General features: G+C 52.4%; 1 protein-coding gene across 4 annotated transcripts in view; it reads right to left on the reverse strand.

The window, feature by feature from the left end:
* The window catches only part of ERICH1 (glutamate rich 1), a 58,951-nt gene that overhangs the window by 14,718 nt on the left and 18,971 nt on the right, over window positions 1–25,262 (reverse strand). For all 4 annotated transcript variants that reach the window (XR_003968145.1, XR_003968144.1, XR_003968147.1 and 1 more), the window contains 2 exons: window positions 18,005–18,151; window positions 9,995–10,147 (listed from right to left, as the gene is read on the reverse strand). Coding sequence is in view for 1 of the 4 variants with exons in the window: in XM_030312039.1 (XP_030167899.1) it covers window positions 9,995–10,147; window positions 18,005–18,151 (300 nt within the window). In the remaining 3 variants the exon portion in view is untranslated. The remainder of the gene's footprint in view (window positions 1–9,994; window positions 10,148–18,004; window positions 18,152–25,262) is intronic.

Below are 25,262 nucleotides of genomic sequence, written 5' to 3' on the forward strand. Positions count from 1 at the left end.
CTGCCTGAGCTTCCATTGGGTCCCGATGTGTAATTTAGCTTTCAATTCCAAGTACAATTGAAAGAACGCACGAGACCTGCATGTCACAGGAAGGGCGGCTGGCTAAGACACCAGCCCAGATAATAAATACTTCATGACTCTAAGTCTGTGTGCCTATGGCCAGCTGACGAACTTTGCTCTGATAAGCAACGATGTTCTCATCTGTTGCCACTATATAAGTATCAACTTTGCAAGAACGTAACAAACACGTGGTCAACATACACATTTAATAATCTTCAGCCTCATTACTTCCTGTGCTCTTTCCTGAAGCAGGTTTTGACACTGAGAAGATCTCCAAATTTTCTGGGTTAGTTTCCAACAGGCTTAAATTCTATGTTTTCAGAAAATGAAACTACTTTTCATGTCCATTTATTGGGTCTTGAAAACTGAGGAACAGGTGCTTAGTGGACGGACGGCCTCACCCACAAAAAGATTCGGATACATTCTTCTCTAAACGATTCACATTAGTTCCCTATGATAACTTTCAATAAAATGACCAATAAAATGGTGAAAATTTCAAAGTAAAAAAATAAATGGTTTAATACACGGCAACAAAATGCTACATCCCTTAAATAAAAGGTTAAAACCAACACGATTCACTGAAGTTACAATTAGGTGAAGGGGGATTTTTAAAGGATGGGAAGTCAGGAAAGTGATGAAAACACAAATAAGGAAAAGACACCTCAATTTTCAATAAATACAAAGTGATAAAAGGTTTACATGGACTGAATATATTCTCCAAGAACAGAACGGGGTGGGGGGCAGTCACAGGCCGAGCAGGCAGGCGTGTGCCGGGCACGTGGTCCCTGCCACAGGTTCCGCCGGGCTGCAAGCTGTGGGCTCACTGGGCACCTGCCTTCCACCCCCAGGACACTCAGCGGGGGCTCCAGGGCCAGCGGGCTCCAGGCCAAAGCCCGGGTGTGCACTGACAGCCTGTGTGCGTCCAGACAGGGCACTGGGTGTGGAAGGGCCCGTGTGGACACACCAACCCTCTCCCGACTCAGCCCCTCACACATCCACCCGACGGTGGATGGGGTCACCGTCCATCCTTGTCCACCAGACTCCGCACCGGTGGCTTCTGAACACACGTCCGCAGACTCGCTCAGTGCCTGGTCTCAGCCCTCGTGTGAACCTGTTCTCTGAAGACAGAAGCTTCCAGGGGGCCGGCTGGTCATGAGGTGCCAAGCGTGAGGACTTTGCTCCCAGGACACGCATCCTTCTCCCGCCTCGTTCCCTGAAGCCAACAGGACTCTCTGCCCCGGCAGCCCGTGGAGGCCGGGTCTTGTGTCGCGTCTTGTGCCCATTTTACAGATGACAGACAGCGGTCCCTGCGGGGAGACTGAACTAGCCCACACCATGTTGTCAGCTGACCGCTTACACCCAGCACGGCTGCCGGGCTCAGGGATGGTTTCGCCCAAGGAAACATCTCCTGTTTGCTTCCTAAGGGTAACGTCTTAATGCAACTTAGCTCGCAAATTTCATATGACCCAGACACGGTTCACTTCTCTTGAAAAAGAGTCATGCACGTTAGTAATTAGATCTGATATGCAGGCAACATAAGCGATATAAGCATCGTTTTAGGTGTCAGCAGTTCCAGAATAACCTGTGGCCTGTGTCCACTGGGCAATGACTACACACAAATGAATGTCATCATTTTTCCGAGAAGGACAGAATGTAGCTGCTGGCTGCATTATGTGCAGAGCTCTGAGTAAAGTACAATGAAAAAAATGGTGAAATGATAAATTTGACCCTTTACAACATTTTTCACATCAACATACCAGGCCTTTTTATGGCTCTTCATTCCCTGTGCCCAAAACTAACTTATTTCCTGCTTATGAGCCAGCCTTCTCTTACTGCCGAGTCCAGGCTCAAACCTGTGACCCCAGGGCTCCCCTCCCACTAACGACATCGGCAAGTGAGGACAAAAATCGTCACAGGCTCTACTCCACTTACTAGGCCGAGGGCCCTACACGCGAGAGCGTTGTGTTTCGGCCATGCTTGTCTCTCCGTGTCTGATGTTCTAGGTTCTCAGCAAACAGTTCGTGTTTCAGATCCTGCCTCGAGGAGGAAGCAAGGAGACTGGGGAGGCCAGATCTCCTTGCGCCCTCAAAGTCAAAAGCAAAAGCCGTGATTTCTCTTATGAATCCACTGTCTTTTGGAGCCCGAAGTATCGTGGCCTGTGGTCCACTTTGATCCCACACCAGGAAGGTGCTCTCTTGTCCAGGGTTTCTCTCTCTCCATCAGAGTGATCAGGTTGGATTTGGGAGGAGATCTGGGTCTCCTTAACTGCTTACTAATGGGGTTCCTTGGGTTACCAGCTAGTGCGTCTCAGGGTCCAGATGGCTGGGACACTCTCAGAGACGCCACCCAAAGACAGACGAGAGCACCCCGGGGGAAGGGGGTGGGGCGCCTCCACACTGTCCTCCGCGCAGCTGGGGGTGGAGCCATCACTGGCTCTTCTGCGGCCACCTGCTCCTTCACAAGCCCCCGTTTGGGGCAAACTCGTGTTTCCTGAGGGTCCGAGGACGCTGAGATTGAGAGTGGACAGGCGTGGGAATATAATGGGACCTCCGTTCAGAATTCACGGGGTTCTCGTGCTGCCTCGTTGTTTCAAGGCACGGCAGAGCTATGGAAATCCTTAATTCCAAAAGACCACTTTTCTTTAACCTTTTCTGTATTTCTGAGAAAGTGTAAGTGGGGGAGGAGCAGAGAGAGAGGGGCAGAGGGTCTGAAGCAGGCTCTGTGCCGACAGCAGTGAGCCTGACATGGGGCTTGAACTCACGGCCTGCGAGATTATGACCTGAGCTGAAGTCTGCAATAACCACACAACTTGTCCCCGTTTACTGTTCATTCCCTATCTCCTGAATAATTTAGAAGGTGTCAACTGCTCTTAGGAAGGATTTGTGAAGTCCCACGTGAAACCAAATTTGTGTCCGTGTAGACCCGGGAGAGTGCAGTGACCTGGCGGCTGGTGCTACAGGAAGGTCACAGGCCGCCACCCGGGAGAACGTGGTCTGTCTGCACCTCCCTTCCCCGAAGCCTCAGGAAACCTCTCGACAGTGCTCAGCACCATCTGCAGTGCGCGGACAGGCTAGGCAGTGGGGTGGGGACCCTGCCGTCCACAACAGCCGGGCGGGAGACCAGCTGTCAGTCTACAGGGACCGCGTGCTGAGTGAAGGGTGGCCCCACGGGGCTCAGCCCGGTGCTTCCTCGTGTTTCCTTCGCTCCCTGCTCTCCGACGTCATGCTGTCCGTCTGGCTGATGCTGGTCTCCCCAGAATACACTGTCTGCTGAACAGTTTGCCCCCCGTCCACCGGTATCGCGTGTTATGCTGGCACACCCCCTCACTGGTGGCTCCAAGATGCTGCTTCAGAGTTAAAAGTATTTCCATGGCTACTCTTTATCTGTTATTACTTTACGGGACAGTCAATTCAAGGAAATACAAGTGCACTAACGTTTCAAAGTGGCACAGCCTTCAGAGAACTGTCTAGTTCAAACCCCTCATCACACAGACGAGAGAAACGTGACCCCCACGGTCAGAAGGCCGGTCAGGTGGCTGAGAGGGCTGGAGAACTCGGGCCTCAGACCCCCACACGTCCCTCTTCCTGGCATCTCCCGCACTGGCGGCATGCACCGGTGGGGCCGGTGCTTGGGCTTCTGATGGGACTCATGTGGTCCTGCTCACCGTCACTGCACGCCCTGTGTCTGTCCTTGCCTGCCGCATAGGGTGTGACCGTCCTCTTCTCAAACAGCCCGGACTCCTCTCCTGTCAGAGCTGCAATCTGTGCCCATTACCCGCCTGTCCCATTTCTCCCAACCCCTCCCCGGTGCTCTCTTTCTAGGACTTGGCCTTTTGTTTGTTTAGGTTCCACACATAAGGGATGCCATGCGGGATTTCACGTTCTCCCTCAGACGTGGCTCACTCACCTCCACGTCCATGCGCGTGGTCACAAATGGCAGGATTTCCTTCTTTCTCCTGCTGATCAACATCTAGTGTACGTTCACACGATGGCGACTTCATCCACCCAGCCTTCCACAGACGCGAGGGGCTGTTTCCACGTGTTGCTTTTGCGAACCACCCGCAGTGAACACGGGGACAGGTTTCTCTCGGTGATCTTGTTTCCACTCCCTGAGGTTCTGTGCCCACAAGTGGAATTGCTGGGTCGTACGTGGCTCTTCGAATTGTGTGAGGAGCCTCCACACTGCTCTCCAGAGCGGCCGCACCAGTTTGCGTTCCCACCATCAGCAAGAAGCCTCCCCTTTCTCCGCACCCTGGCCGACCTCTGTTGTTCCCTGAGTTGTTAACTGTAGCCACTCTGACAGGTGTGAGGTGGGATCTCCTCGTGGCTTTGATTTGTGTTTTCCTGATGAGGAGCGATGCTGAGCATCTTGTCATGGGTCCGTTGCATCTGGAGGCCTTCTTTGGAAAAGTGTCTAAATGTCCATTCATGTCTTCTGCCCATTTTTTAATCAGATTTTTCGTTTCTGGGCTACTGTTGTATAAATTCTTTATATATTTGGGATATTAACCCCTTATTGGACATAGGCTTTGCAAATATTTTTCCCATTCCCTCGGCTGCCTTTTTGTTCTGTTAGTGGTTTCCTTAACTGTGCAGAAGGTTCTTATCTTGGTATAGTCCAGATAGTTTATGTTTTGCTTTTATTGACTCTGCTTTTGGTGTCAAATCCAAAAAATCACTGACAAGAACTATGTCAAAGAGCTTTCCCCCATGTTTTCTTCTAGCATTTTCATGGTTTCAGATCTCATATTTAGGTCTTTAATCCATATTGAATTTATTTTTGCGTATGGCGTAAGAAAGGGGTCCAGTTTTCCCAACACCATCTGTTGAAGAGATTGTCTTGTCCCCATTTGTGTATTCTTGCCTGTCTTGTTGCAGATTCACTGACCATACAGCTGGTTGATTTCTGGGCTCTTTGTTCCGTTCCACCGATCTACGTGTCTGTTTTGTGGCAGTACCACACTGACTCGACTATCACAGCTTTGTAATAGAACTTGAAACTTGCGATTGTGTTGCTTCCAGCTTTGTTCTTCTTTCTCAGCATTGCTTTGCCTCTTCAGGGTATTTTGTGTTGCATATGGATTTTAGGATCGTTTGTCCTATTTCTTTGAAAAATGCCATTGGTAATTTGATAGGGTTGACACTGACTCTGTGGACTGCTTTGGGCAGTACGGACGCTTTAACAATATTAATCTTCCAGCCCATGAGCGTGGAGGTGTCTCCATTTGTCTTCAGTTTCTTTCATCAGTGTTTTATCAGGCCTTTCACTTCCTTGGTTAAGTTTATTCCCAGATATTTTATTCTGTTTGATGCAGGTGTACAGGGGACTGTTTCCCTGACTACTTCTAACAGTTTGTCGTCAATGTATAGAAACGAAACTTATTTCTGTATACTGACTATGTATCCTACATCCTTACTGAATTTATCAGTTCCAACAATTTTTTTGTGGAGCCTTTAGGATTTCTTCTATGTAATATCATGTCATCTGCAAATAGTGAGTTTCGCTTCCTCCTTGCCAATCTGGATGCCTTCTATTCCTTCCTCTTGCCCGACTGATCTGGCCAGGACTTCCCATGCTGTGTTGAGTACATGTGGAGTGAGAACAGACGTCCTTGTCTGAAATAATGTCCTACCTTCTTTTCTCAGGGTCTCCTTCTATAACGTTTTTTAGGTGAATAACTGTTAATCAATATCTAATAAAAGTATTTACAATTCATTCCATTACTGCAATGCATTCACTTGAAGCTAAAGTAGAAATCTACATATTTCTCTAATCCAAATTTCTTATGAGTATATGCCAATGACGGCTGGAAAGTCAGTGGCTCTACTTTAAGAAAATTAAGGGCAAACAGAACAAACGTGGCTGAAGAGGTGAACTGAGTGCATCAGCACGTGATTTCAAAATAATACTCTGACATCTTGTGCCACGGGGCCCATGACCAAACATTCATCAGGTTTGTGCTGGCTCACTTCACTGAGGAGGGACCCAGAGCATCAGGTGCGTTGGTAAGACACCAGAGGAACACAACGTGAGCGCACACAAGAGCTCCAGCCTCTCAGGGGCCCAAGGATGCACGAAAGCCTTCCAGGGGCTGGCAGCTCGTTCCACCTCACGTCTGGTGAGGGTGCTCAGGTCGTCAGCAGAGCGACCCCACCTCCACTGCCCCTCCCAGCCACCTGACGCACCCTCAAGCAGGTGGGACGTGGCCCCTGGTCAGCAGGTTTTGGCCAAGTGCCTTCCTGGGCCTCCCCCTGGCCTCCATCTGCATTTGGTAAAAACTGCACTTGGTAGTCAAACGAGGTGGGGCGCTGGGCTACGTGCTACAGTGACGCCCTCGGAGGCCTCAAGGAAGCCAGGGGTGGGGCTTCCCTCAGCCCAGACACAGGCGACAAGTCTGAAGCCACCTGCCAATACGTGGAAGGGACAGATGCCTGGCTCACAGTGAGTCTGCAGGGAACCGTGCAGTTAGCTCCTGCTTCCAAAAGCCACGAGGTCAGTATTTCCTTTCGTGCATGTTATTAGAATAATGATCACAAGACTTAATGTTAACGACTTTGCAGATTCATCTGAACAAAACCACGTCCATATGGCCGAAACCACTGGTGATTATGAACTCGGAGAGCAGACTTTCCTCACGGGCTGTTTCTATAAGTAATTACTGCCCTCACCTCCCAACGTTGACTAAAGGCTCAAGTCCAGGCTCCGGTGTCGCGGGGAACAAAAGCTGGCTGTGCTTATGTTGGCGCAATTTTGCAGTAAACCCACTTTAACTGGCACACAAGTCCGGGCTGTTACCGCCATGAGGCAGGTGAGGTAAGTGAGTCCAGAGGACAGAAGGATCCCTTGCACAGGACATGGTGCTGCAGACCTGGGGCCCTTTCCCCTGAGGCCCCAGCTGTCCTGAGGCTGGGGAAGGTGTCCTCAGCATTGGGACAGCGACACAAACAACCAAGAACAGGACAGCGGGCCACTCCACAGGTACTGGACACGGCGGGCCGCTCCAGGGGTAACGGGACACGGCGGGCTGCTCCGGGGGAAACGGGACACGGCGGGACGCTCCAGGCGTAATGGACACATTTATCAGCTTCTTGAGAACAACATGCAACACTGTGTGAGCAAGATGGGAAGAGCTGGGGTGTCTAAGGCAGTAAGGAGCACAGGGAGCACGGATTTCTTTTTATCTAAAGCTGTAGAAGGTACTGAAGTGACTCACGTGCAAGGGGGTCCTACAGGCCGACGGTACGCATTTAGTCTGATTACACTACTTCCTCTCCCGACAGCTCCCACCCACCCACCCATTCCTAACCAATATTAAGCCTAAAAGAATTCAAAGTCTGTATTTGTTACACTCAGACACTACCTACAGGACAGAGAAAGGCCGCACAGAGAGCAAGGAGCACACAGTTGATACTTGGGTTGACAAGAGCACATTCTTGTCTCTACAGCAAACCCGTGTGCCTGGAACAGATCTAATGACAACACTTCACAAGCCCCGAGTGCAGATTTACCCCAGGGCCAGGGGACACTTGCAATGGAGCCAGTGCGGGGCGACCCTGACGAGGGCTCCCGGGGCAGTGCGGGGTGACCAGGACCAGGGCTCCCCGGGGTGGTGCGGGGTGACCCTGACGAGTGCTCCCAAGGGCGGTGTGGGGCGACCAGGACCAGGGCTTCCCGCCAGCTCCCCAGGCGGCCTGGGGACTCTGGCTCTGGTACCACACCTGGACGTGCCTCGGTTCCCGTGTGCTCTGGGCCGAAGCTCTGTCCTGCAGGAGTCCTGGTGAGGGTGCCCAGAGCATGCAAGCAGCAGCAGGCCCAGCGGCCACAAGTGGGCACAAAGGCAAGACAGGATCACCCCTTTTCTCCTTAAGTGTTCTCTAAGTCACTATGTAATTGACTTACTGGTCCTGGGTATTCCCAATGGAAGTCAATGGTCTAAAGTGGTTCTTTGAAAAACAGTAACGATTTGACTTTTTCTTCTTTTTCCAATCTCAGTTCTCATGTTCTCTTTGCTTAAAATCGCAAATGAAAAGATTCACGATTCCTCCCAGCTTCCAGGTTTGCACACCTCTGCCTGGCGCGTCCTCTGGCCCCACAGGGAGCTAGGTATGGCTGTGCAGCAGCGTGGGCCCCAGGCCTCGGCGAGACCCCAGCCCACACGCCCACCGCACAGCACAGCACGGCCTTTCATTTCAAGGACCACTGGTGGGAGGCCTTCTCCAACTTTATCACGTCCAACACCCTGCTTCCTGGGCTGACAAGGAACAGGGAGAAAATATCTGATAAACAGTAAACAGAGTAGTTGGAAACATTTAGACGTCAGTTACAAGTGTTCAAAAGTGAAAGATAAGGACTTCCCAGGCCTGGATCTGTATTCAAAGCTCTTCTGGAAAAGTGGACATAGGACCCTGGACTCACAGGGCCTCTAGAAAGAGCCGCCTCTTAAGGCCAAGCCGTGGTCCCCACGGAGGTGGGTGGAGCCGGTGAGGAACTGCAGACCCGAGTGGCAGACGGCCGGCCACACAGCATCAGGGCCCAAGTCGATGGGAGCCCAGACGGAAGGTGAGGGCGAGTCTCAGTGGACAGAGCAATGTGGACAGAACTGATCTCGGGTACAGACCTGTCCACTCTCTCCTTGGTGGGTGATGGGCCAAGTACCATCCCCCACATCATCACTCCCTTCCCGGGGAAAGGAAGACCCACGGAAGGTTCTCTCCACAATGGCCACGCCCACAACAGGTAACAGAGGAAGAGACAAACTAACAAATTTTCCTGACAAACACCTCACAGAGACATGCCCTGTGATAACGCTTCAGTCAACGGTATACAATTTGCGTTGAACTATGAGGTGACCATGGAGCTTAAAAGGAATGCATCCCAGGTCCTTAGTTTCCCTGGTCTTTTCTCTTTGGCTCTCGTCAGTGCACAGCTGTCAGGGCGGCACCACAGGGCCAGCTGGCTGGCTTCCCGCAGGGCATCCGTCCACCTCGTACAAACACCTCGACTTCCTAGGAGGGCATCCCTACAGCTCGGAGCCTACCGGTCACAGGACAGACTCAAGCCTCTGGCACTGGGGTCCCTCACGTGGCCCAGCCCGTGCTGGCCTCCTCGGCAGGGCCGACTGTGTGCAGCTGTGGGTGAACCAGAACTGACTGAGCACAGCAGCACGGGACACATGGTTTTTTACTGAACAGACTGAGCACACGGTGAAGTGTGCTCCCCAAAGTAATTCATCCTCGTAAGAACACAGTTAAATTTTCTAAAGAAATAATCCCTTTATCTACTAATCACATTCCAAAGATTTTCAACAGGGTTTGAAAAGGTGAATAGATTATTCCTCACCTACCCCATTTTTGGTTCTATGGTTTCTGGTCCTTTAATTAGAGACTTGGAAAGATCAATGTACAAGGAAACCACATTCTCTTGACATTTGTAGGATAGAGTTTCTGAGTTTATACTTGTTGAAACTCGTCTGGGTGAAACCTCTTATTTGCGGATTTAACGTAACATCGGCACATCCACCAAAGCAGGTATGTCTTTTGTTCACGCGACCTTCGACCACAAAAGCAAGACAGACATTCAATTCTTTCACAAAAGTGAGGCAAAGCAAGTTATTTCCATCATTACAAAATTGATATACAATCTCAGAAATGCTGAATAAAATGGAAAATCAAGAAAAAAGTTCTACTTAAACCACAACAACTACCATTAACATGTGACGCATTTAATAGCAGCATGAGTGATTACGGCCACGGTCGGGTCCCAGCTAAATCTCCTCCTGCCTCAAGTCTGTTTTCCTGCCGCTATGAATTTTGTGACATCACTTTTAATGATTGCAGGACACAAATGAGCCCACTGGGTATCCGTCCAGTGACCTGCTCCCCCGGCCCTGTTGCGGTAAATTTGGGTGAAGTTAAGCTGCAGAATCACGCCTCACCTGAGAGGGGGCATCCTTTTCCCGCGTCATCGCTGCCCGAGCTGTCCTCGGAGGCCGGGCTGGCCTGCGGCTCTGGGGGGGCTGGGACGTACCCCTCAGGAGGCAAACTCGCCGTGTAGAGCCGCCTTCGAGGAGGGACCTTGGAGTCTCCACCTGCAGGAGACAAGGGGGCTGTGAACATGGCATACTGTGATGAGACCCTCACTGGCCTTGGCCCTTCCCCAACCACATCCACTGGAGACACGAAACCCAACAGGTCACAAAGCCCAGCCACTGCTGTTAGCACTGATCTCAGGACACCGAGCACTTGGCCAGAGCAGCAGGACAGCCCAAGATCCAGCCAGGAGAAAGGAAGGATCCGTGATTAACTAACCTCTGTGTTTTACAATGATGTAAAAGTATAACTAAGCAGAAAAAACAATATTCTACAGAGCATACCTTCCACTGTTACAACATGAATCTCTTGACGTTTTGGTGCACAATCTGGGATTTCTCCAGGTGTGCGAACAACCCACATATGCTGTGTACACACACACCTTAATGGGATCTTGCCACATGCATTTGATAATCACACATTTGTATATTACGTGTATCATATCATTCAGAAGTTAAGAGAACATGATGAGGAAATATATTAAGATATATTTACATCTACACGATCTTTTAACGGCTACATAATATGCCACGTTTTGGCAAATTATAATTTAATTATAATTCAACCATTGTCCTAGATTTCGCACATGGAGATTGACTCTAAATTTTCACTATCACAGACAGCTTCTACGACTGTCCTTGTTGCACAAACTTTGCACACTTGACCACGGAGTTCCTTCAGACAAAGTCCTGGAGATGAACTGCTGGTCCGAAGGATGAGCACCTTTTTTGCTGGCTCTTGATACACGTGGTCCAGAACGGCATCCCCACCACCCTGCCTCCTGCCATTCTCTTTCCGACATCGGGTGGCATTGGCCACAGTTGATTCGCGTACAGCTGACAGAGCGTGTTGTATCCGTTCACGCGTACCACATACGGACTCGACCACTGTACGCACAGTGCCCTGCTCCTGCGAGAGGCACGGTCACCATCTGTCAGCACACGGCAGTATGACACTACAGACCCTGGTCCCCGTGCTGCACTGTCATTTCTGTCACTGGACCATGCACAGGAACAAACTCTGAATAAACTCGGAGTGTGAGCAGAGAGAGTGTGGGGGCAGTGGTGCAGTTGGGGGGAGTTCCGGGGACCCGCGTGACTCAAGTGGAGCCCATTCTGGGGTGGTCGCCAACACGTGCCTGGTCGTCCTGTCCTTTTAGCTCCTTATTCGGACCTGGAGTGGCTCACACTGAGGTCGCTGAGCGCCTCCCGCGGGGCACTGGACACTGTGATACACGGCAGCCTCATCTCTGCCCGGGAGGGAGCCAGTAACGCGGTGCTCATGGCCACACAGAGAGCCACAAGGGAAACGAGCACAGGACACAGGGGCAGGCAGCCGGAGGAGAGGCCCGGGGCCATGACTCTGTCTTGTGCCTGAGGAGCAGCACAGACTTCGTGAGGAGGAAGATGTGTTCGGGACAGGAGCTCAGATGTACAGGCGTCCCTACAGGGTCCCCTGGCCCCTCGGCCTGTCCGTAATGGAGACGCGCTTTCAGAAGCTTGCACACTTGACCCCTGTATTTCCTAATGGTGGTCACGGTCGTGCGAGCCGGTTCCGGGTGTCCAACCCAGCATCTCAGAACAGAGCCAGCAGCACAGCCAGGCTTTGAAACGTTCAAGTAAATGCTGTCACTGACCGAAGGAGAGACGTTTGTCACAGTGTCCTCACACCACGTGCCACCATCAAAAACTGGTTTAGTTCCTTCCTTCCATTACACACACAGCAGGTGTGGCCATTAGGTGTTCAGACTTCAGACTTTCAGCCCCCACACCAGTAACAGGCTGTAAGCTCCGCCTTCCTGTCTCCGGTAGAATGATCGAAACTTGGCTCTGACCCCCGACCACACGGTACGGTCGGCCCAGAGCCCTCCTAGAGCCCCCACGAGTCCTGGAGGGGACACCTTGTCTTCCCTGCTCTGGCCCCAGTCCTGGGCCTGGCTCCTACCTCTCCTTTGTCCCTGTCATTCCAGACGCAAAATTCAGCATCCTCCTTTTCTACAAATTGTCCACTCACCCCCAAGCACCTCGAGAGCTGAGTAATTAAGAAAATACTTAAGACTTTACATTTTTAGAGGTTTTAGGTTCAGAGCAAAATCGAGAAAAGTATAGAGACTTCCCTTATACCCTTCTGCACACACACACTGCCCCCCCCCAACAATATGGGCACCCCCCCACCCCCATCAGAGGGCACATCTGTTACAGTCAGAGATCCGACACGGACACACTGTCATCACCCAGGGTCCACAGTCCACGTGAGGGTCACTCCTGGTGTTGTGCATTCTGTGGGTCTGGACAATGCAGGATTCCCTGTACTCACATCACTGCCCTAAAAACCCTCTGTCCTCCGCCTGGCCATCCCCCGCCCCCAGCCTCTGGCAACCACTCACGTTTTCCCTGTCTACCTGGTTTGCCTTTTCCGCAATGTCATGTAGTTGGAATCATGCAGTTTGTAGATTTCTCAGACAGCCTTCTTTCACTTAGATCTGCATTTAAGCCTCCTCTGTGTCTTTTCACGGCTTGAAGGCCATGAAATATTCCAGGGTGTGAACGGACCTCAGCAAACCTGCCACCCGCTGCAGGGTCTGAACTGACCTCAGTGTACCTGTTACCCACTGCAGGGAGTCATGGTTGCTTCCACATTTTGGGAATTACGAACAAAGCTGCTGTAAACATCCGTTGCAGGTTTCACGTGGACAATAGTTGAGCTATTTTAATGGAGTTTTGAGGGTGGGTGAGGGGTCAGATCATTTTCTGCACAATCTTTGCCATCTTGGTATCACTGGCCCCTCCTCCTGCACCTCAAATAGAGTTCTTTTACCCTTTCTGGAAGTCTCGGGGCCACCAATACTTGTGCCCATGCAACTCAGGCAGGCTTTCCTCCTAAGAGGTAAGGGAAGTACATCAGTCAAGCAAATGATTTCCTTTGGGAAGGGGTCAGATTCGGGATGGGCTGACGGCTGGTACCTACACAGAGCAGAGAAGGGAGACGAGCTCTGGGCTTTGACATTTATAGGGATGGGGAGGGACGGGGCGGTGTCTGCCACGGACATAATGCTGTATGAGCATACGAGAGGGAGAGAGAGTCCCAAGCAGGGTCCACGCCCAGCACGGAGCCCGACATAGGGCTTCATCTCACGACCCTGGGATCATGACCTGAGCTGAAATCAAGAGTTGGACGCTTGACCGACTGAGCCACCCAGGCGCCACAAGGAAGACTTCTTAAGCCAGACACAATCAGCACAAACCACAGACTTAAAGACTGAGAAACCACATTCTATGAACTTCTAAACAATAGAACACATTGTTGTTTTCAAAAATTAAGAGAATCCATGGAGAGAAGGTGTACAGTTGGCCAAGAATTGGGATTTGGAATACAAAAAGAAGTGAAATCTGTAAGATAAACTCCAAAAAAAACCCAAGAGGAAAACGGGCAAACAGTATGGTTTACGCACATGCGCAAGCCGCCGAGCTCTTTACCTCACTAACCATCAGTAGAATGAGGTGCAGGCTCCCTCCACGTGAACAACATGGGTTTGAGCTGCTGGGGTCCACTGATATGGAAATTTATTTTGATATGTACAGTACATAACATGAATACATTTTCTCTTCCTTATAATTTTCTTAATGACGTTTCCTTGTCTGTAGCTGACTCTGTAGTAAGAATACAGTATATAGTACATATACAGACATGTGTTAGTTGACTGTGTTATTGGTAAGACTTCTGGTCAACAGTAGGTAAATTTCTGGGAGTCCCAACTGCCTGGAGGCTGGCATCCCGACCCCTGGCTCGTTCAAGGGTCAGCTTGACTCAACAGGAATAACTGTTGAGTAGGACCCGGGGAAACAGGAACTAGCAGGTCACTTGAGTGGTGCACGTCTGACAGGCAAGTTGGCAAAATGAACAATAAACCTGAAGCTACTTCTCTGGGGACACGTGCTCGGGAAACGCCCGTGTGTAAAGGAGAGGTCGATGGTGACCCAGCGTATCCTTACTTCTAGAAAAGCCAGAAGAACGTACGATGTGCTTCTCCAGTCAAGACGGGGTGGTGGGAAGCGTGCACCATCCTGTCCAGAACAACCACAAAGACAGGCCAACCTGACGAAACAAGTTCCAGATGCTGATCTCTGAGGAAGGGAACCAGCCATGAGACTGAGGCCATGCTGGCCTGGGGCGGAGTGAGCTCGAGGATTGGGGGAGGGGCCTGGCAGCTGGGGTCCAGGGAGGCCCGACGCCTGCAGGCCATGGGCAGCGTCCTCGGGAGAAGCGGGCTGCATTGAGCAAGCCCAGGGCTCTAGGGGGAGACCCTTGCGTGTTCTGCTGAGCGTGATGTGGGTGCCCCTGTGAGGAGCTGCCAGGCGGGGGCTGGGGCTCACAGCCTGGCACTGGGCAGAGCAACCTCAGGGAAGGGCCAGACAGAGTTGGGAGGGTGGGCAGGAGCACAGGAGAGGTGGCCCCTTCCGAGCTCCATGGGGCACCACTGGATGACAGACGGCAGCTTCTGCGGCCACGTGGACTTCTGCCTTGCCGCCTGGCCACGCGCACCCAGCCGGCCGAGGTGTAAGAACATCTTAGCCCCATGGAAGTCCGACAAAACCCACAGAAAAGGACAAGGCAAGGGACCAACAGGGCATCTGTAGGCTGTGGGGCAATGTCAGGTGGCCTCGTATGTGAACTTGAAGCCCTCCAAGAAACAGTTAGGGAACATTCCCCACGTGATGAAAATCACAACCCCAGAGACCCAAGAAGCTCAGAAACTCGAAGGAGAGCTGTGGAGGAAACCACACGAGGCTCCGAAAACTCAGATTGCTAGACACCAGAGGTGGGGGGTACATCCCGATACAGTCACACAACAGCACAGGACAGTGGCTACATAGACAGCAATCGCCATCATCAATATAAAGTTTCACAAGCCCGCTAGGAATCACACATATATACTAAAGTATACACACTGTATCGGCAAGCATGAAACTACATGGGAACCGGGGCTTCCAAATTCTAGGGAGACGAGAGGGAGACGTGGCTGGAGGGTGCTCGAAGACTTCACTTACGCTGTGAAACCTCAGGGTGTACCGTGTACTGATGTGACAACTTAAACACTGCAAGGTGATGGCCACTCCCCTCACATAAGTACGACATCTATTCTCAGGAACTGTTGGGTACACGGTACAGAATCGCTAACTGTAGTCCTCACGCTGTACATTAGCCCCCAGAACTTATCCCCCTTATAACTTTAGGTCGGTTCCCGTGACCATAATCTCCCCGTCCCCCAGCCCAGCCCCCAGCAACCTCTGTCCATTCTCTCTGTTTGAGGTTTTCAGCGTCCACGGAAACGTGAGATCATGCTGTGCCTGTCTTTCTCTGCCTAACTTACTCACTGGGTATAAGGCCCTTGAGCTCCATTTGTTACATTTTTTTTTTTTATACAACAGCAGGCTTTCAGGGAAGTGGCAAAGGTTAAGAAGTAAAAGACCTGGGTGGAAGGGGTTCCAAGACAGCTGTCGTATCATCAAGATTTTATAAGAAAATATTCACATCTTAATGGAAAACTGCAGTTTTTACCAAAGAGCTTTGTCTGTTTTCATGACATCTCCAGGCATTCATAGATGTGTCTCCACATACTGATTTTCACGGACCCATAAAAAGCCCAGATTCAACAGCACGAACCTACCTGACCGACGCCCAGCCACCTGCTAGCCCGCCTGTCAGCATGGAGGTGGGCATTGGTCTGGCACACGATTCCCTAAAAACAAGTTTTAAAACTGGTGCCTCCGTACATACAAGTTATAGAGCTTGAGAGCCGCCATATGGAAGACTTACTCGTGCTGTGTCTAAAGGGGATCCAACGCACCACAGCCACTTAAATAAGATACGTGATCAAGCTCTTGGCTCATTCACCCTTCTGTCCTCTGGAACTCCAACTCCCCCACAGGTTTGCCCTAATATAATAACTTTATCGCATCATGCTTCTCAAATAAGCCGTCTTCTTTAAAAAATGTCTATGATGGTAAACATAATTTTTCTACATTATTAGAATTAGTAAAAGGCAATTGATCAAAGTAACAATTACTGCTTTTAATCATTACCCACTACAGAGCAAGTCCCTTGGGCCAAGATTCTCTGCTGAGAGGGAAGGAGTATGGAAGCACATGTGTCACTGCTACGAGACAGGGTCCTACAGGAACACTACCCGTTTCATTTTACAGAGGTAACTGCTCAGAAACTCTGAACACAAAAATAGGTAGAAGACGGCATGTGGCTTTTTAAAAATAGCAATATTACTTGATTCATTGAATTCTTTGTAAATAATATGCCAAAAATCACAGAGGAATCCATCATCAAACAAAATTATTACTTTTTATTAAATATTTTTAAAGTTTATTTATTTTGAGAGAGAGAGTGCGTGAGCAGGGGAGGGGCAGAGAGAGAGAGAGAGAGAGAGAGAGAGAGAGAGAGAATGCCAAGCAGACTTGAACCCACAAACTGTGAGATCATGACCTGAGCCGAAACTAAGAGTTGGATGCTTAACTGACTGAGCCACCCAGACGCCCCTTCACAAAACTATTTTTTTTAATCTTTATTTATTTTATTTTATTTTTTTTATTTTTTTATTTTTTTTTTTTTATTTTTTATTTTTTCAACGTTTATTTATTTTTGGGACAGAGAGAGACAGAGCATGAACGGGGGAGGGGCAGAGAGAGAGGGAGACACAGAATCGGAAACAGGCTCCAGGCTCTGAGCCATCAGCCCAGAGCCCGACGCGGGGCTCGAACTCCCGGACCGCGAGATCGTGACCTGGCTAAAGTCGGACGCTTAACTGACTGCGCCACCCAGGCGCCCCAATCTTTATTTATTTTTGAGAGAGAGACCAAGTGCGAGTGGGGGAGGAACAGAGAGAGGGGGAGACACAGAATCCAAAGAAGGCTCCAGGCTCCAAGCTATCAGCACAGGGCCTGATGCGAGGCTTGAACTCACGAACCATGAGATCGTGACCTGAGCTGAAGTCAGCCACTTAACCAACTGAGCCACCCAGGCGTCCCTTCACAAAGCTATTTTTAACGATCGGCTGATAACTCAACTATTGCCTTCAATTTTGCTGAAAGCAAAGGAATGTCATATACGTGACTTGGAAAGAGATGTGTTGCGTGTCCTTCGAATAATTCGCTTTCTTTCTTTGAGACCAGTATTCCCAACCGTCCCTTTGGTGGGCACACCGTGGTGGTGTCTATGCCTGGTAGGTCCTCCTTTTGCAAACGGGGGACCAGCAGCTGAGCAAAGTAAGCCTGCAGGACCCTGGGCACTTGCTTGGCGCAGGAGCTGGATAGTGTCGTGGACAGCAGTGTGGACAACGGTGCAGGCAGTGGTGTGGGCAATGGCGTGGAAAAGGGCGTGGACGGTGGCGAGGACAACGGTAAGGACACGTTGCTGCTGCGAACACCCACGTGAAAATGTTTGTGCAACATGTGCTTTCACTTCTCCTGGGTGTGGACAACGACATGGAAATGGCCAGGGGTCCTCCCCGCGCCCCAGCCACTGCCCGTGCTCCCTGGCTCTCACAAGGGGTCCTCCCCGCGCCCCGGCCACAGCTCTTCACACTGCTTCCGCACCTGCACCGGGACGAGGACAGTCTCTGCCCAGCACAGTGAACTCAAGCTGGTCTTTAATGGAGGTGCCAGCACCAGCTTCTCTCCGCACTGAGCACGCTGAAGTCCACAGTGTGGGCACGGTGACCTTGCACTGCCAGATACAGGACGTGCACGGTCACCACCCCTGACAGCCAGGCCAGGGCTGCCTGCTCCAGGGCAAAACATGACAACTGCCAGGTCACTGACCCCCCCCTCCCCCCGCAAGCCCCTCACCTGTCAAGGTGGGGGCACTCCTGCCCCTGAGGTCCGTAGTGGCCACCCTCTCGGCTGGGTTTCCAGAAGCTGGAGCCACGGGTGCCCTCTTTTCTTGGCCACGGGGAACACTAGGGAAAAGCCTCCTCAGAACTTTCTCCACGAACACTACAAGTGAAAAAGAGAAGAAAGAATTATTCACGGGGGTTCATTTAAATTGCAAATGGATTTTACCTAAAATAAAGACAAAGCCTGACATTACCACCAGAGAGAAAAGGGAATGTGCGTGAGGACAACCTAGCACTGTCCCCCGAGGACCCCCAGCACCATCCCCTGAAGCCTTGCCAGCACTGTCCCCTCAAGGACCCCCAGTACTATCCCCTAGACGATCCCCCAGCATTGTTCCCCGAGGATCCCCAGGACCGTCCATCAGAGGATCCCCAGGACCGTCCATTAGAGGACCCCCCAGGACTGTCCAACAGAGGAAACCCCCGCACTGTCCATCAGACGACTCCCCCAGGACCATCCATCAGAGGATCCCCAGGACCGTCCATCAGAGGACCCCCCAGGACTGTCCAACAGACGAAACCCCTGCACTGTCCATCAGACGACTCCCCCAGGACCATCCATCAGACGATCACCAGGACCGTCCATCAGAGGATCCCCCAGGACTGTCCATCAGGGGAAACCCCTGCACTGTCCATCAGACGCCCCCCCCCCCCAGGACCATCCATCAGACGATCACCAGGACCATCCATCAGAGGATCCCCCCAGGACCGTCCATCAGACGACCCCCCCCCAGGACCATCCATCAGAGGACCTCCCTGCACTGTCCATCAGAGGACGCCCAGAACTGTCCATCAGAGGATCCCCCCAGGACGATGCATCAGAGGACCCCCCAGGACCATCCATCAGAGGACCCCCCTGCACTATCCATCAGAGGACCCCCAGAACTGTCCATCAGAGGAAACCCCTGCACTGTCCATCAGATGACTCTCCCAGGACTGTCCGTCAGAGGACCCCCCCCAGGACCATCCATCAGAGGACACCCAGGACTGTCCATCAGAGGACACCCCCAGGACCGTCTATCAGAGGACCCCCAGAACCGTCCATCAGAGGATCCCCCCAGGACCATGCACCAGAGGACCCCCCAGGAACATCCAGCAGAGGACCCCCCTGCACTATCCATCAGAGGACCCCCAGGACCACCCATCAGAGGACACCCCCAGGACCATCCTCCAGAGGATTCCCAGGACCATCCATCAGAGGACCCCCCCCAGGACCACCCATCAGAGGATGCCCCTAGGACCGTCTATCAGAGGAACCCCCTGCACTGTCCATCAGATGACTCCCCCAGGACCGTCCATCAGAGGCCACCCAGGATCGTCCATCAGAGAATCCCCAGGACCATCCATCAGAGGACCCCCAGAACTGTCCATCAGAGGAACCCCCAGAACCATCCATCAGAGGATCCCCCCAGGACCATCCATCAGAGGACCCCCCCCCCCCCCAGGACCATCCATCAGAGGACCTCCCTGCACTGTCCATCAGAGGACGCCCAGAACTGTCCGTCAGAGGATCCCCCCAGGACGATGCATCAGAGGACCCCCCAGGACCATCCATCAGAGGACCCCCCTGCACTATCCATCAGAGGACCCCCAGAACAGTCCATCAGAGGACCCCCCCCCCCAGGACCATCCATCAGAGGACCCCCCTGCACTATCCATCAGAGGACCCCCCGAACTGTCCATCAGAGGAAACCCCTGCACTGTCCATCAGATGACTCTCCCAGGACTGTCCGTCAGAGGACACCCAGGACCATCCATCAGAGGACACCCAGGACTGTCCATCAGAGGACACCCCCAGGACCGTCTATCAGAGGACCCCCAGAACCGTCCATCAGAGGATCCCCCCAGGACCGTCCATCAGAGGACCTCCCTGCACTGTCCATCAGAGGACGCCCAGAACTGTCCATCAGAGGATTCCCCCCAGGACGATGCATCAGAGGACCCCCCAGGACCATCCATCAGAGGACCCCCAGACCTGTCCATCAGAGGAACCCCCTGCACTGTCCATCAGATGACTCTCCCAGGACTGTCCGTCAGAGGACCCCCCCCAGGACCATCCATCAGAGGAACCCCTGCACTGTCCATCAGATGACTCTCCCAGGACTGTCCATCAGAGGACCCCCAGAACCATCCATCAGAGGATCCCCCCAGGACCGTCCATCAGACGACCCCCCCCCCCCAGGACCATCCATCAGAGGACCTCCCTGCACTGTCCATCAGAGGACGCCCAGAACTGTCCATCAGAGGATCCCCCCAGGACGATGCATCAGAGGACCCCCCAGGACCATCCATCAGAGGACCCCCCTGCACTATCCATCAGAGGACCCCCAGGACCGTCCATCAGAGGATCCCCAGGACCATCCATCAGAGGACCCCCAGAACCGTCCATCAGAGGAACCCCCTGCACTGTCCATCAGAGGACCCCCAGAACCGTCCATCAGAGGAACCCCCTGCACTTTCCATCAGATGACTCCCCCAGGACCATCCATCAGAGGATACCCAAGACTGTCCATCAGAGGACCCCCCTGCACTGTCATTAGATGTCATTAGAGGACCCCCAGGACCATCCTTCAGAGGGCCTTCAGGAATGTCCATCAGAGAATCCCAGGACTGTCCAGCAGAAGAACCCCTGCACTGTCCATCAGACAACCCCCCCCCAGGACTGTCCATCAGAGGACCCCCCCAGACTGCCCATGAGAGGACTCCCCTGCACTGTCATTAGAGGTCATCAGAGGACCCCCAGGACCATCCATCAGAGGATCCCCCCAGGACCGTCTATCAGAGGACCTCCCTGCACTGTCCATCAGAGGACCCCCCCAGGACCATGCACCAGAGGACCCCCCAGGACCATCCAGCAGAGGACCCCCCTGTACTATCCATCAGAGGACCCCCAGAACTGTCCATCAGAGGAACCCCCTGCACTGTCCATCAGAGGACACCCCCAGGACCGTCCACCAGAGGATCCCCCCAGGACCGTCCATCAGAGGACCCCCCTGGACTGTCCATCAGAGGACCCCCAGAACCATCCATCAGAGGATCCCCCCAGGAACATCCAGCAGAGGACCCCCAGAACCGTCCATCAGAGGAAACCCCTGCACTGTCCATCAGAGGACACCCCCAGGACCGTCCACCAGAGGATCCCCCCAGGACCGTCCACCAGAGGACCCCCCCCAGGACCGTCCATCAGAGGACCCCCCTGGACTGTCCATCAGAGGACCCCCAGAACCATCCATCAGAGGATCCCCCCAGGAACATCCAGCAGAGGACCCCCAGAACCGTCCATCAGAGGAAACCCCTGCACTGTCCATCAGAGGACCCCCAGAACCGTCCATCAGAGGATCCCCCCAGGACCATGCACCAGAGGACCCCCCCCAGGACCGTCCATCAGAGGACCCCCCAGGACCGTCCATCAGAGGACCCCCCTGGACCGTCCATCAGAGGAACCCCTGGGACCGTCCACCAGAGGACCCCCCCCTGGACTGTCCATCAGAGGAAACCCCTGCACTGTCCATCAGAGGACACCCCCAGGACCGTCCACCAGAGGATCCCCCCAGGACCATGCATCAGAGGACCCCCCCCAGGACCGTCCAGCAGAGGACCCCCAGAACCGTCCATCAGAGGACCCCCCAGGACCGTCCACCAGAGGACCCCCCTGGACCGTCCATCAGAGGAACCCCTGGGACCGTCCATCAGAGGACACTCCAGCACCATCTTCCAAGGGCCCCTAGCCCTCTCCATCAGGGGACCCCCAGCTTGGTCCATCAGAGGACCCACTCCCTACAGGACCAGCAGCCTGGATGTCCACAGGTGTGGGGACAGGAGCCGGGCTGGGAAGAGAGGGCAGCAGGCCTGGAGAGTGGAGCATAGGAACTCAGGTGTTTATGACCGGGTTTACAAGTAGTCTTTCTTCCCTGCAATGTTCTCTCTCTTTGAAATTGTGTAAAGTACAGACTGAACCAGCCTCCGAATTTGGGGTCCAGGTCCTGGATGCAAAGTGTCCCCCTAGACAGGATCACACAGAGTAGCTCGGGGCGAGGGGTGGAGCCGGGCAGACGGAGCAGGGCCCGGGGGGGGCCCACAGCACAGGACACTCCCTGGGGAAAGTGCATCCGCACACACTCCCCGCCGCGCTCAGGAAGACAAGCCTGGTTCCAGCAAGTACAGGGAGATTTTCCACTTTGTTTATTTTAGTTGACATTCTGCTTTAACCGGGGAGAAAGCTGTCATAATGAATAAGCATTTCTGTCCGATATAATGTGGATAAAGAACGGGCTTGAATCTCAAAACGGCATCTTGGAAGAGGTGAGGGAAAGCGTAATAAAGTAAGTTTGTTTTAACCTTGGTAAATGTAGAAACGGGCGCATGAAGGAGAGAGCTGCTCTGGGGTGGCCAGCAGTCAGAGGCAGAGTCAGTGCGCTCGGGGCAGGCAGGCCAGCTTCCAGATCCCTCCATCGCTGGGCGCATGGGGACTGGAAGTGGGTGGCCCTCGGCAGGGACAGGACCCTGAAGTCACAGACCCTCCCAATCTCATCACACTCTCAGGCAGTGTCCCTACTAGAAATGACTCCCACTGACCTGGCCGAGTTATAGAAACACAATTAGGGTTTAAAAATACGAAAGGGTGCCCTCCACCCTGATGGCTCCTCAGATAATCTACTAAAACCAGGCCGGCACTGGGAGCTTGTGCAGCCTGGTGGCTCCCAGGGAGGAAGGAAAACCGTCCGTGCTAGTGACACAACCATCTAAGGCCACAGGTCCTAGCAGTAAAAGATTCCCCATGCACTTTTGTTGAATGTTCTACAAAATCTTCACTGGCATAGGACCCGGCACAAAGCGTGTTTCCAGTACAATCTGCTGAGGGGAAGTGTTCCCAGAGCCTTCTGCAGAACACGTTCACAGGCAGGGTGTCTCGGAGTAGCACCCAAACTGGATTGTGGGGAGAAGCAGCTTGTTTTGCACATTAAAAAAAAAATGTTCCGTGGTACTCAATGATATCAGTTAGAAATTCCATCGCCGTGTGATTCCTTAAAGGGCAGAGAGGAATGTTCTGTTAGGTGGGACCCCGCGTTAAGGCTAGCTGAGCCCCAGCACTTCCCATCACAAGATGGGCAGAAGCGCCCCCGACATGGCAGCACTGAGACAGGCATGGCTGTGTGACAGATGTGGCTGCACCTACCACATGTGGCCCTCCCACCTCACCCACGAGTAGGGCTCTCTGGGGTGCCTCTCCCCCTCACACACTTCCCACCAGCCACTAAAGGGCGAAACTCCACACCCACGCTGGTGTTTACGCACAGCACTTGTTATTTCAATGACGCAGAACTGAACTCGCCTTTCCCACCCCATGTTGTATGCCCAGGGCCACTTCCCGACACCACGAGCGGCTCCGGCCTCATCGTGTACAAGCAGCCGGTGTCAGAAGCAGGGCCTGGACGTGCCTGTGAGGAACAGGGGCACATGCAGTGCACCTCGTCTGTCTAGGATGCCGGCGGCTGGAAACCTGGGGTGATCATCAGTGACCTGAGCCGCTGTGAACAAGCCTCCAGACAACCTCAGATCACAGGAAAAGAGGCCGCGTACTCAAGGCTTGAAGACAAATGTCAACACAAACACAACTTAAATACAAAAGTTCTGCACTTCAGCTTTAAATCCCATGTGACCATGTGGAGGTGGAGGGAGAACAGTGCAGATTCAGATGTGCCGATTCACAAAGGCCGAGAAGGTCTGTTCAGTTTACATTTTAGCAAATGATAGACACAGTTCCCCTAACTTTGCCTTTAAAACTGGGCCCAGTGGGGCACCTGGTTGGCTCAGTCGGTTAGGGGTCCAGCTTCAGCTCAGGTCATGATCTCACGGTCCATGGGTTCGAGCCCCGCGTCGGGCTCTGTGCCGACAGCTCAGAGACTGAGGCCTGCTTCCGATTCTGTGTCTCCCTCTGTCTCTGCCCCTCCCACACTCATGTTCTGTCTCTCTCTGTCTCAAAAAATAAACACTAAAAACAAACAAACAAATTCAACCCAGTGGTCCAACAGCCAGAACAGAAAGAAAACCTTTCAGCACCCTAAGCCAAGCTGGGTTAAGAGTCTCGCAGACCCAAGTGGCGAACGTGATTTCTCTCCTGCACCAGCAGGTGCTAAAACCTCATAAGCAAAAACGTCCTATCCCGCGGGACTAGGTGCTTCTCAGGACAAGGCTGGCATCTGGCTCTCCAGAAGCTGGAGGTGCTCGAGAGACTCCTTCCTACCCCCGCTCCTTGGTACAGCACTGTCACAGGAGAATGAGTACTTGGTACACAATTCCTGACAGTCGTTGGGATTGACGAGGATACCGAGCACTGGAAATGCTGGCTTTATGTCCTACTGTCCGTGATCCATGAGTTACTTACAAAGCGCACCATCAATAGGCACAAGAACAGATGATCTAAGAGACGTCATGATGGGTTTCTCAATGTCAAGGGGGAGTTTTGTCTTCAATGAGAATTTTAACTAATAAATCTGAACCCAATCTAACTATCCAGGTATCTCAGAATGAAATCATTTTGCTAATAAATGCACGTCCGATGCTTTCAATTGCCAGAACTTGGAGCATAACGTCTTTGTAAAAATATCACTTTAACTAAAAAAAATCAGCTTTAAGGAGCAATGTATAACAAAATAACAATTACTTTCTGGCAGCTAATATTGCTGGAAGATTCAGTCACGTGCCTCGCTCTATCTCAGTGTTGAGACGACACGATAAAGTCGGGAATGAGACTCTGTGGGGTGCCTGACCTTCAGGTCCGCACAGCTGTGCCGAGACAAACAAGCCCTCGGTCCACCGCATGCACACAGCAACACTGCAGCTCTAGGGGACAATGTGGCCACGGTGCATGGAAGCAGCCAAATGGACTCTCCTGTCGCTAAAAGAGTTCGTAGTTTATTTAAACAGAAGTAGCCAGCTATTTCAGGCCTAACAACATGTTGTACAGCCACTTAAACTCTCACTGCTACTCAGAGCCTACAGAGTTATGAATGAAACATGTACTCGACGAACCGCTTGATGGTTTCCTGCAAATATGGACTTAATTCTGTAAACAAAGCATGTCTTCCAACTGGCCAAATCTACTTAGTGAGTCATGTTAAAGGCAGAGCAGGAAAGAAGGTACAGTAAAACCCTGGATCGCGAGTGACTTGTTCGGAGTGTTCCGTGAGGCGAGCAAACATTTCCAATAA

This window comes from Lynx canadensis, chromosome B1 (assembly GCF_007474595.2).
Source record: "Lynx canadensis isolate LIC74 chromosome B1, mLynCan4.pri.v2, whole genome shotgun sequence".
Classification (NCBI taxonomy): domain Eukaryota; kingdom Metazoa; phylum Chordata; class Mammalia; order Carnivora; family Felidae; genus Lynx; species Lynx canadensis.